The sequence below is a fragment of the Pseudorca crassidens genome, chromosome 21, assembly GCF_039906515.1.
Source record: "Pseudorca crassidens isolate mPseCra1 chromosome 21, mPseCra1.hap1, whole genome shotgun sequence".
Classification (NCBI taxonomy): domain Eukaryota; kingdom Metazoa; phylum Chordata; class Mammalia; order Artiodactyla; family Delphinidae; genus Pseudorca; species Pseudorca crassidens.
The window spans coordinates 10,613,377-10,630,873 of NC_090316.1; the positions used below are offsets into that span (position 1 = coordinate 10,613,377).

A 17,497-nucleotide genomic window follows, 5' to 3' on the forward strand; every position below is an offset into this window, starting at 1 on the left:
AGAATACCCTCACAGGGAAGAAGGGGAAAAGGCTTCTGACTTGAAAACTGTCTGGCACCAGTCTCGCAGAATTATTAAAACAAGTCAGGGGGCTTCCCTGGTGGCGCAGTGGTTGAGAGTCCGCCTGCCGATGCAGGGGACACGGGTTCGGGTTCTGGTCTGGGAAGATCCCACATGCGGCGGAGCAACTAGGCCCGTGAGCCACAACTACTGAGCCTGCGCGTCTGGAGCCTGTGCTCCGTAACAAGAGAGGCCGCGACAGTGAGAGGCCGTGCACTGCAATGAAGAGTGGCCCCACTTGCCGCAACTAGAGAAAGCCCTCACACAGAAACGAAGACCCAACACAGCCAAAAATAAATAAATTAATTAATAAGTTTATTAAAAAAAACAAGTCAGAGATATTATGCAGATCCTACTGTTCATACATCAGGAATAATGAGAGATATGAAAGGGACCTTAGGGGGATTCTAGCCCCTCTCCTTATTTTATAGATTAAAAAAAAAAAACAGAGAGAGATCACAGCCCACAGACAGCCTTTAGCTTACAGTGACTTGCTTCGTTCCAATGGCCACTCTCAGATAGTCGTCAAAGGCATCCTTGAAAGAGTAAGACAGGGCGCTAGCCCTGTCATGCTCAGGATTCTTGATTGCTAGCAACTAACGCTGCTCTGGCTTGTTTAGTTAGGAAAAGACTTTATTAAAGAAGATTAGCAGCGCCCGGAACCTCCAGGAGGGCCAAAAAGCCCAACCGGACTGCCAAGTAGCCAGGAACAACGACCAACCACATCGTAGGGAAAGGGACGGTCGCCTAGCAACACCCTCACAGTTCAAAAACCATGGCGCTGACACGGCTCGCAACCATGAGACCTGGGAGAGATAGATGGCAGTTCTTCTGGCTGCCCCTAGGAGCTGGGCATCTCTGCCACCACCATCCCTTCCAGAGAAGCATTTCCGTACAGGTACCACCTCACATTGCTCGTTTCTCCATCCCATCTTGGGTGAGAACCACAAAGTGGGCCGAACCACAAAGAAGACTAGAAAATTCGTTTTTCAGCTTTTACCTTAGGGAGGTAAGACTTAAAAAGAAATTGCCTAAACATCAGAAACTAGGACAAACGTCCACCAAGTCTACCAAGACTAACAGAGCTCCTTTAACAAACTTTCATTTCCACGTGGGCATCCGGAAGGAGAATGATCATCTTCCCTTAAACTTCCCCCACCCCCAATAATTTGGCTTCTAACACGTGTGTGATTCTGACACACTTTATAAAACAGAAAATACATTTTTTCATTCCACTCCTGGGACCTCCCCTTTTTACACAAGAATGCCAAAGCCCACTCGGTGGCCAGCAGAGAGAAGGGAACCTTCTCCAAGCTCACACTACATTGACTAAGGCTCTTGACCTTTTTTTAAATTACTTTTTTAAACTGAAGTATAGTTGATTTACAATGTTGTTAATTGCTGTTGTAGAGCAAAGTGATTCAGTTATACATATATACACATTCTTTTTTCGTATTCTTTTCCGTCATGGTTTATCACAGGATATTGAATATAGTTCCCTGTGCTCTACAGTAGGACCTTGTAGTTTACCCATTCTATATATAAAATAGTTTGCATCCGCTAACCCCAAACTCCCAATCCATTCCTCCCCCACCCCTCCCCCCTGGCAACCACAAGTCTGTTCTCCATGTCTGTGAGTCTGTTTCTGTTTCGTAGATAACTTCGTTTGTGTCATCTTTTCGATTCCATATGTAAGTGATACCGTATGGAATTTGTCTTTCTCCATCTGACTTACTTCACTTAGTATGATAATCTCATGTTGCTGCAAATGGCATTATTTCATTCTTTTTTACGGCTGAGTAGTGTTCCATTGTATATATGTACCACAATTTCTTTATCCATTCACTATGGAAAATAGTATGGAGGTTCCTCAAAAAACTAAAAACAGAGTTGCCACATGATCCAGCACTCTCACTCCTGGGTACATATCTGGACAAAACTATAATGCAAGAAAATAACATGCACCCGTATATTCACAGCAGCACTATTCACAATAGCTAAGACATGGCCCTTGACCTTCTTGACCTTTCTAATTCCAGCACCGTCTTGACTCCTTCAAGAGATAAAAACAAGAAGATTGCCCGGCATGCAGTGGCTCAAGGCTAGAATCTGTCAGTTGCTTGGCTTTGGGCTTTAATTCTCAGACACTGAATGATTTTGAGGAGGCTGTTTCCCTTGATGTGTGCAGAATTAGCCTTAGATACTAAGCCTTTAGGGCAAGTTTTATTGTCCAAGGCAAACATAACCTGTTAAGATTTACAGACTTTATTAACAGCAATAACCATTTTACAACCAACATCAGTAAATCAGGGTTTATTGAGAACTCTACAATTTTAATCTGTGGAAAAGCATTAAAATGTCGGATTTTCATTGGACATAATTTCTAACTTTTATGAAAGATAGATTTTCCATTTAACTGGGGAGTATAAAAAAGTGCAGCATGGGATAATGAATTGTTTTGAAAAGAGCAAATTGGTTTTAGCTAAACAATGGTGTCAAACACTAAAAAGCTTCCATCTTTAGTTAGAACTGCCCCAAGGTTAAGGTTAAAAGCAACTGTAGTAACGAATACGTTCGAATACATCTAGTGACAGGATGAGCTCACAGCATTTAGAAAAGCTTGAATTATCATCTGTTCACATTTCAGGTATTTTAGGAAAAGTGTACGACCAATTATTTCATCAAACCTGTGTCTATATGAGTCTGGTGAGAACCTCCGAGTTCCTATACCATTTTTCAAAAGTGTTTTAAGTAACAATAATGCCATTCATAAGACTATTTCATGGGATAAGCAAGGTGAAAAACATTGATAGTCACCAGCTTCTATAAATAACCTTTTATTTCCTCCACGCACAAGATTACAAGAGAGGAAAGCAGGAAACTTTACGGTGCCTTCAACCTCTGATGAGCTTCAAAGGCAAGAACAAAGGGCACAGGCTGGGGAGCCCACGGTGACAAGGGATGGTCTTAGCAGCAACCTTCTTCATGGGGCTCAGAATGTGTTAGAAATTGCAAGCATTTTCGGCTTTAATCCGGATCCCCAACCATACGGAGCCCTACATCTTCCTCTGAGAATCAAAGGCTCATGATGCTTTAGAAAAGAAGGAAGAAAAGAAGTCACAATAATCTCTACTATTTATTTAGTATTAGAAACTGTGTTAGATGCTCTGCAAATTCTCGGGTTTCCTTCTTCTTTGAGCAATCCTACAGGAAAAGTACTTTTCCTATTTTCAGATGAGGACTCTGAGGTTCAGGGTGGCTAGTACTGCTGTAGGTCCTAGAAGTTAGGAAGTGCTAGTCAGTGTTGAACCCCAGTCCGTTCGACTCTGAAGTTCATACTTTCCCCCCGCGATGCCCCACTAACAAACAATCCTCAGTTCCCTTTCGACCATTTCCAGACGCCATGGCTGTATCCCAGGAGAGAGAGCCCTGGGATACAGACATGAGTATGTGCTCATCAGAATATATCCGGGGCCCTTTACGACAAGGAGATCTGTCGGGGCCATGGCCAAATGTGGGGAAAACTGTAATGAGAGTAGAGATTACCCTTATCCTCTCCCCTTCATATGCCCCCTTTTCTTCCCCTCCAAGGCACCCTCTCTGGAACTGCAGACATTCAGTACTTCTCATTCGCTAAGACAGCATCCAACCCAGGTTCCTGATCCTTGGGAGCAGAGACTTCACAGCGGCCCTGCTCCAGGCTGCTTGTTTCCTCAGCTCCCAAAGCCTCTATTTTCTCTCAGTGTTCTGTTCTTAGTTTTATCACCAGATTACCTATTTCAAACAAAGAAACACAGCACTTATAGCAGATTTAGGATTAGCAAATTAGCTAGAAGAGATTTTAAACAAAAAACTCTATGTCTAAGGGTGGGTGGAATGTCAGGCAGCAGAACAAGCAGGTATGCCATCACTGGCCTAGGGGCTCCCAAGCTTCATAAAGGCTTTGGGGGAAACCAACTAAACCCACCATCTCACTAAAAAGAAACATAAACTATCAAAGAAAAGAAAGATCTGAGCTTTAAGGTTCAATTGGCTTCTTGGTGATCTGGGAGCTTGGACAAGTTCTGTAAGATGGACGAAAAGTACCAATAGCTTTCTAGCATCTCACAGCAGTCTTCTGCAAATTAAATGAAATAACATAGAGAAACTGCTAAACACAGTGCCTGGCCCACGGAGAGACTCCATAAATGGTAGCTCTTTCTGTTCTTATACAAACTACCTTCTCTGGTCATATAGATGGAGTTAGTTAATTGCCAAGTAAGTTCTACCTTGCAGAGAGAAGGCAATCGTGTATGTCTTGTGAAAGTAAGACTTGCCCCCGAGGTTCCTTTCAATGTGCCAAGTAGGAGACCTCCACCTCCTATGCCACTGCAGGTACAGCTGGTACATCAGTAGCCCTGCCAGCCACAACTCCTTCTACTGATGACCCCTTGGGTCCCACAGGAGGTGGGCAGGAAGGGAACCAGTGGTGCAGTGGAGATGGTGGAACACCGTCTGCTCAGGGAAGATAACTCTGACTGATGCTATTTCACAGTGACAATTTCACAACTAATCAATTTCCAAGCACAGTTCCCAGTTTCCGCCATTCCGAAGAGTCATTACTGTAGGTTCCTCACACGACTATGAGGTCAGTAAGCACAAAAACACTCTTTGAGACCTGAAGACCCCACGACAGGCACTGGCAGACATCTCCACCCTGCGAGACCCCGACCGTGGAAGGTATGAACATTTTCACCTTCCTTCCCTCTCTGTGTCTGTCTCTCTCACAGCTTTCTTCTCTGGGTCTGCCTTCCCTTCAACAAAAACACAGATGTTGGTGGTAATAACTAGTGTGTAAGCTATTGCTGAAACTAAAACAGCTGTAAATACTGGTGCACAGATATAGGTAGTATCCAACTCACAAATAAGTGAAATTTCAAAGTAACTCAAGTGTTTGGAACCCAGCTGCTTTCCCGCCTTAAGATAATGCTATAAAAAGCTTGTTAGGGGCCCACGACAGCCATTAAACCACAGTGTAGCTGAAACACTCTCTATTTTCATCTATAATACAAAATGTAGAAAACAAAGCTTTCTCCTCCACCTCCCACCTCAGCTCAGAATTTCTGTTTTAAACCATCCTCCAGCCACAGCTGCTCCTTGAAATGGCCCTCTATTTACTTTCAGCCAGCCTGGCTCTGAAATTTATTTCTAATGACATCTACATGCCTAAAAATAAGAGTGATGTGATGTCAAAAGGGGAATGGGGAGCGGACTGAGTTCAAGAGTGGCCCCCTTCCAAATTTCATGTCCACACGTACACTGTGCACGTGACCTTACTCGGAAAAGGGTGTACTGTGACCCAGAACATTAACACGAGGCCTTACTGGGCCGAGGTCGGCCCTAATCCAATAATTCATGTCCTTATAAGAAGAGGAAAATTCAGACACATGGAGATACAGAGATAAGAATACCATGTGAACTGTCTGTAGTAATGTGTCTACTATCGGAAGTTTTTCACATCCTGATCTGCTCCCGTGGTTACAGCTGAAAACCAGATCAGAAGCAAATAAAGATGGAAAATGAATTGCGCCAATAGGCACGACTCATTTGCCTTCAAGATCAGGGTGCTGGGGCAAGAAACCTTCAGAGGGATGTCCAAAGAGCTGCGTCAACTTCAACCCAAGTTCAGTTTTTCCCAGGTAGGTGAACAGCTAGGAAGGCTGCTTACTTCCTAGAGGCTAACCCCTTTCCACACAGGACTCCTCCCTCCCGACCATGGCCCCAGAGAGCCTCAGAGTCCTTAGAATTCCTAAATCCTTGCAGCCTCTGGGAAGATGCTTCAATGTGCGTGTGTGGGTGTGCATGCCTGTGTACACACTCCTGCACGCATGTACACACCAAGTTTTATTTTCCCCTTTGGCTATTATTCTATATACTTTTCCAGACTGCACATTCTCTACCCTTCTCTCCTTTGTTCTTTGTTTCTACTTATGTCTTCAAAGACCGAGTGAAGAAGGTCTTACCCATTTTCTAGTACCAGAATAGGAGAAAAACAAGAGTCTAGTGGATTTCACAGTTTAGTCTGGGGCTAGTCCTGGTACAAGCGCAAATATTCAGGAATAAAGGCAGGAAACAATTTTTCATTCATATTCAACAGATATTTATTGAACACCTGGATGTGAAAAGCACTGTTTTATGTTCTGGGGATACAGCAATAAAAAATGAACAAAATTCCCCGCATGGAGCATAAGTTCTAATAGACGGAAAATAAGCCAAATGAATACAGTATGTTTGTGCTAAGAGCTGAGTTAATATAAAGCAGAGAAAGGGGCTTGAAAGTACACACATAGGATAGGGAAGTGACATTTTCATCAGAGTGCCCTGAGCAGGCCTCACTGAGCAGGTGATACCTAAGCAAGCCCTGAAGGAAGGGCTGAATCGACGTAATAACTGGGGAAGAGTGTTCTAGCAGAGGGGCCAGCATGTGCAAAGGCCCTGGGGCAGTTGCATGGCTGGTGCAGCTGAGGAAGAGTGAGGAGGCCAGTGTGGCTATAGCAGGGTCAGAAGCGAAGGAGCAGAAGATGAGGTCAGAGGCAAAAGCAGGCTAGGTTATGCTGGACCACATAAGGTGCCAAAATAAAATAGACTCTTACTCTGAGTGCTCTGGGGATCTTTTGGAAGACCGAACAGTTATCACTTAAATAGGTGCAAGACCTTTGGTGGGGCTTGGGTCTGAGCATCAGTTTTCTTGCCTCTAAACTGCAAAGGCTGTGCCAGGGAAATATCTAAGTTCTCCTCCAGTTGTAAAAATTAATTTCTAGACATCTAGAGAATGTTCGGTTCCCACAGGACAGCTAATAAAAACCATGACCTTCCTTCCGTCTTCACTCCTCTCTGATGCTGGCAAAGTTGACAGAGTGACCCAGCCCAGGCCTGGAAGGAAGCCTGGTTATGAGAGACGGTGGTGACTACAGCAAACTGCTGGTACCCAAGTCAGACTCCCAGGAGCACATGGGGCGTCCTCAACGAGATTGACATTCACCTGGGCACTAACGCCCTGCTGCCTGTCCCCCTGCTCGGGAATCCAGGGCACACTCTCCATACGGAAGAACCCAAACGAACTTTTTAGCCAACCCAATACAAATCTAAAAAGAAGCATTTTCCTTTCTCATCATTTCACATCAGGCATGGAATGTTCACTTTAATTTTCAAGTCCGTTTACTTCATTTCAGGGAAGCATTTGAGTTTTGAACAGTGTCCACCCTGCAGGCTTCCTGTCTAGATTGGCAAGTGTGTATGTTTTTTCATTCCCTTTGACACTTTCGACTCCTTTGTCCTTCCAAATGCAAAATCCCATAGCAATGTTTGCTAAAAGGCGAGGCAAGGGATCCTTTTTTGTTGTTTTTTGTTTTTTAAATATCTCTACTTCTCAGTGACTAAACGACGGCTCTTCGGCCAGTTTCCTAGCTTCCCAGAGAGAAGCCACAGCTGGCCTATCGACTGCTTGACTCAAGCCTACGTTTATAAACACAGGATTCTACCAAGCATTCTTTATACTTCTGAGTACCCCCGCACAATACTGCCTTAATAACCATATTACTAATCCATGAGAACCTCTTTTAATAGCGACTGAAAGGACACCATCTCTACTACCACAATGTGTTATTACTAATAATTATATTCTAACCATATGATAGAAGTTTCTGGAAAACAAGGAGCAAAAACCACAGTGACTCTGGATTCCTGCAGCCTCACTGTGAACAATGGATAACTGATCAGAGACCTGTGGCTTCAACACTTCTTGTATCCCTCATGCCAGCACAGCACCTAAAACACAACAAAAACTCCTGGAATGTTTGTCCCGTAAGCAAATAAAGGATGAGTAAGTGCAGACACCCATGAAACTTGGCACTAGGGCCTGACCTCCTTCTCTCTGCACTTTTTCACGTGAATTTGCCTATTAGATTGATCCAGAAGCCAAGGTCAGATGGAGGACACAGAAGATGCTGCCTGTCCCACTGAGGTCCCCAAAAGCAAAGGCACAGAACACATCCTACCCGGGCTGCCTAGCAAGAGCCTGTGTCAACAAGAAATTAGAGGAGACACAATTTCCTCTTCCAACTTATTTCCGACAGTCTCTTCACCATCTTTAGCAGTTGGGGCCAGGCAGCAACAAGGCCATACCCAGGCTGGCTTTCATCACCTGTAGCACACAGGACTCGGGCCCTCCCTCTTGGGAACAGGCCTGGTCTTACCTCGGCAGCAGGAACTCCCTCAGGCGGGCGGCAGTGCAGCACGATCATGCCTTCGATGGGAACCTCCCTTCCCTGCGGGTCCTGCTCGAAGTTTTTCCGTAAATCTGCAAAGAACGTGAAAGATATGACACTTTGCTCTGGGGCCAGTAGGAGCCACATTTGCTCCAGAGATTATAAAATAGTGAGCCGAACGTCACAACCTAGATACACACACAAGTCACTGGTTTCAGGGCTTCCTAAATATTCACAAGCATTTTTGTTCAGAAAGAAATCTTAACAAAACTGTCCCTAATGTTCTACACTGAGGCGAAGGATAAAAGATTTACTGGGGGAGCAGGAAAAGGAAAAACCTCATTATTTCACGAGTCTTCGCCAGCATTACCTACTTAGTATCTGATAAATCACTTGGCCTAATAACTTGCCATCCACAGCTATTATGCAGTTGAGATGCACGTGATTTTTTTTTTATTAACTAAAGAATGCATTATTAACCTGTAACCTCTGCCATTCCCTTAACCCTCTAGGGAACTCTAGAAGATGGTAATAGAGTGAGATTACCTATTAGTCTTTTATTTGTAACCAGGGAGAAGAGGCAACGTTCAACCACAACAAAATCTATAACCTATCCAACCAAACATATAAGTAAAAAACACAACACCCTCCAGTCCAACGGCAATGCTGGGTGTCCATGCAGTGCGTTTCATGGAAGGCTCCAGGCTCTTTGCAAACAAGCTGCACCATTACCTTTTACACACGGAAGGGTGACACTTGGAGAGGTTAATTGGCTTGCCAGTGGTCACGGAGAGTATTAGTGCCAGTGATGGGGAAAAATTCACCAAGTGTCTGGACATCAGTACCTGACTGCTCACCAGCAAAGCTTTCTCCGGGAAAAGGATACAGGGCCAGTTCGAAAGAGAGAGAGAGCATCATTGGCACAGCTTTCCACTTAAGCATATGCTTCATTAACAAGAGTGGGAGTTGGCCTTTGCTTCTTTTTGAGGTGCCATAACAACACTTCTATAATTTTACAGCACGAGCTTAATTCCCACTGGCACTTGAAGGCCTGGGATGGTGGAGCGAAGACAGTTTTACAAGTCTTTCGAAGATTTCCCCCTCCCTCCCGGACAACGTATTTTTCTTCAATCGAGGATCTCAAATTACAGGCTGCGGATTTATTGATTTAATTTTCTTTAGTGCTTACAATAACGTGAAATATGTTCTCTGGAAAGAGCAGAGCTTCAGACTCAGTTACATCTTTATAAATTGTATAAATACATTAAACTTGCTTTTAGCAAGTCAAAAACACGCCATGATTAAAAAGAACAGCGATCCATGTATTCACTTCCTTCAGGATTTTACTATTAATGTTTTCCCTCCCAGAGGCAACTGACGTCTTCTGTCAGTACTGCTGTCTATTCGGAGATCTTCGGGAGTATCCTGGAAGCAAAGGCTCTTACAAGGACTCACACTGTAGGCAGGTGGCAGGATCTATTTTCCCATTTCTCTGCTGTCCCCCAAATTGTAAAGCCAAGCTGCCTTCTACTGGAGATCTGTAAATTGCCACAGCCTTTACGATTCAGAATTTCTGACTCTCAAGTGTGAGGAAGTTCACAAGACTGATGACAAAATTACAAGTGATGAAAATGGGAATAACCCCCAGAATGAAAAATCTCACATCTCCTGCAAAACGTGACCACAAATTCTCCTTTGCTCTCCCCCAAGGGATCCTTGAGTCAGAAATCTCCTTTCTGTATGACCAATATACTCATCAGGACTATAGTAACTCCCCCTTTATCCATGGAGGATACATTCCAAGAACCCCAGTGGATGCCTGAAACCAGATAGTACCAAATCCTATATATACTGTTTATTCCTATGATAAAGTTCAATTTATAAATTAGGCACAGTAAGAGATCAACAATACTAATAATAAAATAGAACAATCAAAACAATATACTGTAGGGGCTTCCCTGGTGGCGCAGTGGTTGAGAGTCCGCCTGCCGATGCAGGGGACACGGGTTCGTGCCCCGGACCGGGAAGATCCCACATGCCGCGGAGCGGCTGGGCCCGTGAGCCATGGCCGCTGAGCCTGCGCGTCCGGAGCCTGTGCTCCGCAACGGGAGAGGCCACAACAGTGAGAGGCCCGCGTACCGCAACAAAACAAAACAAAACAATATACTGTAATAAAAGTTATGTGAATGTAATCTCTCTCTCAAAATATCTTGTTGTACAAATTTAATGCTTTCCCACCTTAACGAAGTACTCATCATGTGTTCTGGCCATTATGGGGTATGACGGCAAAACTAGCATGAATTTCTTTTTCCTTCTCACAATTTCACGGATACAAGATTTGTGCTTACTATAGATCTTAGCAACCTCAGCATAAAATTTTTTCTTTCTTTTTTAAGTCAAGAATTTTCACTTTTTCACTTAAAGAAAGCACTTTTCAGCACCTGTTTGACATATACGAATTTCCAGCATTACCACCCTTGCACTTTGGGGCCATTATCAATTAAAAGAAGGGTTACTTAAACTCAAGTACTGTGATACCAGGACAGTTAATGTGATAACCGAGATGGTTACTTAGAGATGAATGGGTGGTTTACTCTGGACAAAGGGATGATTCTTGTCCTGGGCAGGATGTAGTTGGATGGCATGAGATTTCATCATGCTTCTCAGAATGGCATGTGACTTAAAACTTATGAATTATTTCTGGAATTTTCCATTTAATATTTTCAGAGTAAGGTTGACCATGGGTAACTGAAACCACAGATAAGGGGGATGACTCTATATTGAAATGAATCTATTGGAGAGTGTGAGTGACTCTTACATGACACATCAGTTTGTTAATGGAAGGAAAGGGTTGTGTTTTTGTGGTTAATTTTATTCGGTTTGTTTGCCATGTTTTTCTTTTCTTTGATTGCTTTGTTTTCTAAAGGAAGTCTTATCCAGTGTTGCTACATGACGACTGCAGTTTTGATAACACCAAATAATGTGCATTCACCCAAATGAAGCACAGAAAATGAACAGCACGAATTTCTATTTTGTCTTATACTATTTCTATTTTATCTTCTGTTTCCTTTCTTGGCTCACTAGAAACGGAAAAGGTAACAAAATGTATAGTTTTCGGGTACTTCCACACTCCCCTACAGTAACTACATTGGCTGATGAAAAACTAGCGTGAAGTCGTTTTTCCTCCCCATTCCCACCTACTCAATGAACTAGCTAAGCCAATATGTATATAAAGAAGGAAAACCCCGTACTGACACTGGGATGTAGGAAAGGGTATAGTCTATAAACAAGAAGCTTTGAGAAATTTCTAGTAGATCTCATACAGCCAGGATCAGATTGAAGAAAGGACCCACACAACTTCTTGATCTTCCCAACTGACATTTGCAATCACCATTTGAAGGGTTCCAACAAGAAGTATTGGACACTTCTAAATGTGGAGACACAAAGATTAAAGGCAGGAGAGTAGGGGGTCAGGCAACAACTGGGGTGTCATATATATGGATCCAACTCAACATAGCAGCCCCACACACACTAGATGTCACACCAAATGAGAAACCCAAGTGACACTGAGTCCTGGCCTGTGCCTAACACTAGTGGCAGGAACACTAGCATTTTTGATTCCCAAGGAGGACAAACACACCAGACAAATTCCAGAAAGCTACTGAAAATAGTAAAAATTACGGAAATAAATTCTTAGACGTAGAAGGAAATGCTTTCCATTCTACCTACGATTCTCACGATAGGTTACCCAACCTAATTAGTTTCTCTCCCTCTTTTTTTTTTTTTGGCCACGCTGCACGACTTGCGGGATCTTAGTTCCCTGACCAGGGATTGAACCCGGGCCCCTGGCACTGGAAGTGCAGAGTCCTAACCACCAGACCACCAGGGAATTCCCAACCTAATTAGTTTCTGAATTGGCAAACTAGATACTTTTATCGCCTATGTTAGTTCCAAGGCTTGAAAGATTCAGATAGGAACCTGTGTAACTTCTAATAGTAGGAAAAACATCCCCAGCCATATAAAAAGAATTATGCTACAAATGAAGGAGACAAACCACAGAACTGAAATTAAATGGCTTCCTCTAAGACTGGAAACAAGAGGCATTTTTAGATAACTTCTAATTTAAGTTCTTTAAAATCAAAAGGAAATAGTAACTGAGAATCTAGAGTAGGGATTTATAAATAGGATAACATCTGAGATCAAGAAAACTGCCACTATGCAGGAAGGAAAAAACAACATAACTGCTGAATTAGAAATATATATATATGTATATATATGTGTGTATATATATGTGTGTGTATATACGTGTATATATATATGTGTGTATATATATGTGTATATATATATGTGTGTGTATATATGTGTATATATGTGTGTGTATATATATGTGTGTATGTGTGTATATATATGTGTATACGTGTGTGTATACATGTGTATATGTGTGTGTATATGTGTGTGTGTATACGTGTGTATATATGTGTGTGTATATACGTGTGTATATATGTGTGTGTATATGTGTATATATATGTGTGTGTATATATATGTGTGTGTATATATGTGTGTATATATATATGTGTGTGTGTGTATGTATGTGTGTGTGTGTATGTATGTGTGTATATATATATGTATATATCATGGAGATAGTAGACAGCATACTGAAGACTGCTGAAAACTGAACTAGTGAAACAGAAGACAGATTTATCAGTCAGGATCCAGGCAGGAAAACAAAGCATACCAGATGTTTTAACAGAAAATATTAATGTAAAAATTGAAGGACTAAAAAGGCAAAAGGGGGAACTGCTAGGATCTGGTCCCACCCTAAGGATGGGGAATGGGGGAGCAAAGGGAAGAGGCTGGGGTTATAGAACTTTGAAGCTTAGAGGCGGCTCAGTTCTCCAAGGAGAGGGCACTGGGTTTTGGTGCTCGCACCTCAGGAACTTGGAAGAGGGACCCAAGGCATCAAGAACTAGACCTCTGAAGAAAGACTGTCCACCAGACTGGGGCTGGCATCTCTTGGGGGAAGGGGATGGAGCGGGAGAGCATAATAAAGCTGGATCTGGAAGTACTTAAAATAAGTGCGAAACAAGAAACTGCCACTTCTAACATAAAGCAACTCTGCTGGGAAGATGGTGACAAAGACAGAAAATGAACAGAAAGAAGTAGCCTTCCTCCCTATTTCACTGTCCAGTCTCCTGTGGCACCCCCTATTGGTGGAACCTTACAGGGAGCCGGGATCTGGCAAGGAGGTCCCAGCCTTAGCTTCACAAATTACAAACCAGTGGTTTTCGAGATAGAAGGCAATGGCTTAGCATCCAGCAAAACCCAGTTTAAGAAACGTCCTCTAGGGACTTCCCTGGTGGCACAGTGGTTAAGAATCCGCCTGCCAATGCAGGGGACACGGGTTCGAGCCCTGGTCCGGGAAGGTCCCACATGTGGCTGAGCAACTAAGCCCATGCACCACAACTACTGAGCCTGCGCTCTAGAGCTCCTGAGCCACAACTAATGAGCCCACGTGCCACAACTACTGAAGCCCGTGCGCCTAGAGTCTGTGCTCTGCAACAAGTGAAACCACTGCAACGAGAAGCCCGCGCACCACAACGAAGAGTAGCCCCTGCTCGCCGCAACTAGAGAAAGCCCGCGCACGGCAACAAAGACCCAATGCAGCCAAAAATAAATAAGTAAGTAATAAAATAAATTTATAAAAAAAAAAAGATATGTCCTCTAGTAGGGCTCTAATAATTGCTTACTCCATATCTGTTTTCCTCACTAGATCATCAGTGCAATGAATGTGGGCTTTATGTCTGAGATGTTCACCCTTATAGTCCCAGTGCCTACTAACCAGCTGATACAGGGAAGGTTCTTAATAAACACAAGTTGAATAAATGAGCTAAGAGGAAAATGATAAAATGGTAATGAATTTACCAGAAGAAAAAGGTGAAATAAATAACAAAAGATAATGTTGAGATAGAGAAATATGATTTAAATAGCATTGAAAATTTAGAAGGAGACAACAAGCCCAAAGAAAATAAATGATAATTAATATAATAATGGTAACCATGTCTTCTCCAAGCTGGAAAACAAACCAACTTCAGTTTACAAAAGAGCTCATTGCACACAAGGCAAAATAATTTTGAAAAGAAAAAAAAGTTCCTGGATATATCATAGTTGAAAGTTTGAATTAACAAAATTTTTAAAAATTGTAAAAATAATTTTACAAGTATTTTACAGTAAATAAACAGAAGTAACTAAAAATTTCACATATTGAAAGAATTAATATTGTTAAAATGTCCATATTGTCCAAAGCCAATTCAATGCAATCCCTATCAGAATCCCAATGTCATTTTCACAGAAACAGAACAAAACTCCTAAACTCAGCATGGAACCACAAAAGACCCTGAAGAGCCAAAACAATCCTGAAAAAGAACAAAGCAGGAGGCACTGCATTTCCTGATTTCACACTATACCACAAAGCAGTAGTAATCAAAACAGTATGGTATAGGTATAAATACAGACAAATAGATCAATGAAACAGAATCGAGAACCCAGAAATAAAACCTCATATGTATGGTTCAGTATTTGACAAGGGATACAAGTATACCAAACGGGGAAAGGACGGTCTCTTCAATAGTGGTGCTGGACAAACTGGATATATGTACGTGTGAAAGAGTGAAATGTGAAAGAGAAGAACTCTTCCCTTACACCACACAGAAAAGTTAACTTGAAATGAATCAAAGATTTAAATATAAAGCCTGAAACTGTGAAACTCCTAGAGGAAAACAAAGGAAAAAGAAGAAGCTTCTTGACAATAATTTTTTTGGATATAACACCAAAAGCACAAGCAACAAAAGAGAAAAATAAACAAGTAAGACTATAACAAATTAAAAAGTTTCTGTGCAGCAAAAGAAATGATCAACAAAGTGAATGCCAACCTAAGGAACGGGAGAAAATATTTTGAAACCATTTATATAAGGTGTTACTATACAAAATATATAAGGAACTCATTAAACTCAGCAGCAAAAAAAAATCAAATAATCCAATTTAAAAAATGGGCAAAGGACTTGAATAGACATCTTTCCAGAGAAGATATACAAATGGCCAATAGGTACATGAGGTGTTCAACATCACTAATCGTCAAAGAAATGCAAAAATCAAATCCACAGTGAGATATCACCTCACTCCTGTTAGAATGGCCAATATCAAAAGGATAAGAGTTAAGTTTTGATGAGGATGTAGAGAAAAGGGAACTCTTGTGCACTGTTGGTGGGAATGTAAATTGGTGCAGCCACTATGGAAAGCAGTATGGAAGTTCCTAAAATTAAAAAAAAAGTAACAACCATATGATCCAGCAACCCCATTCCTGCATATATATCCAAAGGAAACAAAATCACTATCTAGAAGAGATATCTACACCCCCGTGTTCATAGCATTACTTACAATGATATGGAAATGACCTAAGTGTCCACAGATGGATGAACAGATGAATAAACTATGATACACACATGCACACACATAGGCTAAGTGAAATAAATCAGAGAAAGACAAATACTGCATGATCTCACATAGATGAAGCATATAATGTATGATTCCACATATGTGAAATCTAAAAAGGCTCAACTCAAAGAAACAAGGAGTAGATTGTTGGTTGCCAGGGGTTGAGGGGTGAAGGAAATGGAAGATGGTGGTTAAAGGATACAACTTCAAGTCATAAGATGAATAAGTTCTGGGGACCTAACGTACAGCACAGTGGATATAGTTATCAGTACTGTATTGCATATGTGAAATTTAGTGAGAGCAAATTTTAAATGTTCTCACTACTATACATATAAAACTGTGTGAGGTGATGGGTGTTGTTAATTAACATTAGTGTGGTCCTCATTCCTCAATATAAATATATATCAAATCATCACATTGTGGTCCTTAAAGTTACACAACGGTATTTGTCAAATATATCTTCTCCGTAAAGCTCGATGAAGAAATAAAATCTGAAATAAAGAACTGACAATGAAACAAAAAGCAGGCTACAACTGAAACTTTTCCCTGTATTAGCCAATACCAGAGTATAATTATGTAACCAAATCTATATTTTTGTTTTTTAGTGAAAAAGTATGGGTACTAATTTTCCATTCCCAAATAAGTTATTATTCATGAGCAAACTAATAATAATATAGTCTCAGACATGATAATTTCAAGAGATTGTAGGCAGCCACATATCCTTTCTGAAAACATTACCTTTTTACATAAACTAACTAATGAGAAGACAAAGTAATGAATTAAGTATTTGAGTTATGATTTAAAAAGAAAATCTGGCGGTGGACAATAAAAAGCACTTAAAATTTTCCAATCCACTAGAAGGCTGTTTCGTCTACACTGAAGATCTGTTGTTTAGCACAGCCTCCCTCATTAATTATCTCAGCTAGATTTTCTGGATAACCTGCTGCAGCTTCTACCTCAGCACTCGCTGCTCACCTATGTTCTGAAAATGCCCTTCTTTGCTTATACCTCATGAATGAACCTCTGCTACTTCAAACTTTTCTTCTGCAGCTTCCTTGCCTCTCTCAGGCTTCACAGAATTGAACAGAGGTAGGGTCTTGCTCTGGATTAGGCTTAGACTTAAGGGAATGTTACGTCTGGTTTGATCTTCTATCCGCACCATTCGAACTTTCTCCACATCAGTCACAAGGCTGTTTTGCTTCTTATCATTTGTGTTTTCATTGAAGTGGTTTTAACTTCCTTCCGGAACTTTTCCTTTGCATTCACGACTTGGCTAACTGTTTAATGCAAAAGGTCTAGCTTTTGGCTTATCTCAGCTTTCAGCATGCCTTCCTCACTAAGCTTAATCATTTCTAGCTCTTGATTTAAAGTGAGTTATGTGCAACTCTTCCTTTCACTTGCACACTTAGAGGCCATGGTAGGGTTTTTAATTGGCCTAATTTCAATATCATTGTGTCTCAGGGAATAGGGAGACTCAAGCAGAGGAAGAGAGAGAGGGGAACAGCTGGTTGGTGGAGCAGTGAGAACACATACAAAATTTACGGATTAAGTTCAGCATTTTACATGGGCGTGCTTCATGGCACCCCAAGACAATTACAATAGTGACATCAAAGATCACTACACAGATTACCATAATGAATATAATGAAAAAGTTTGAAATACTGTGAGAATTTCCAAAATGTGACACAGAGACACAAAGC

General features: G+C 41.6%; 1 protein-coding gene across 2 annotated transcripts in view; it reads right to left on the reverse strand.

Annotated features, from left to right (window-relative positions):
* Positions 1–17,497, reverse strand: part of UNC5D (unc-5 netrin receptor D) — a 591,371-nt gene that overhangs the window by 217,034 nt on the left and 356,840 nt on the right. For both annotated transcript variants that reach the window (XM_067721525.1, XM_067721526.1), the window contains exon 4: positions 8,295–8,398. In XM_067721525.1, coding sequence (XP_067577626.1) covers positions 8,295–8,398 — 104 coding nt within the window. The remainder of the gene's footprint in view (positions 1–8,294; positions 8,399–17,497) is intronic.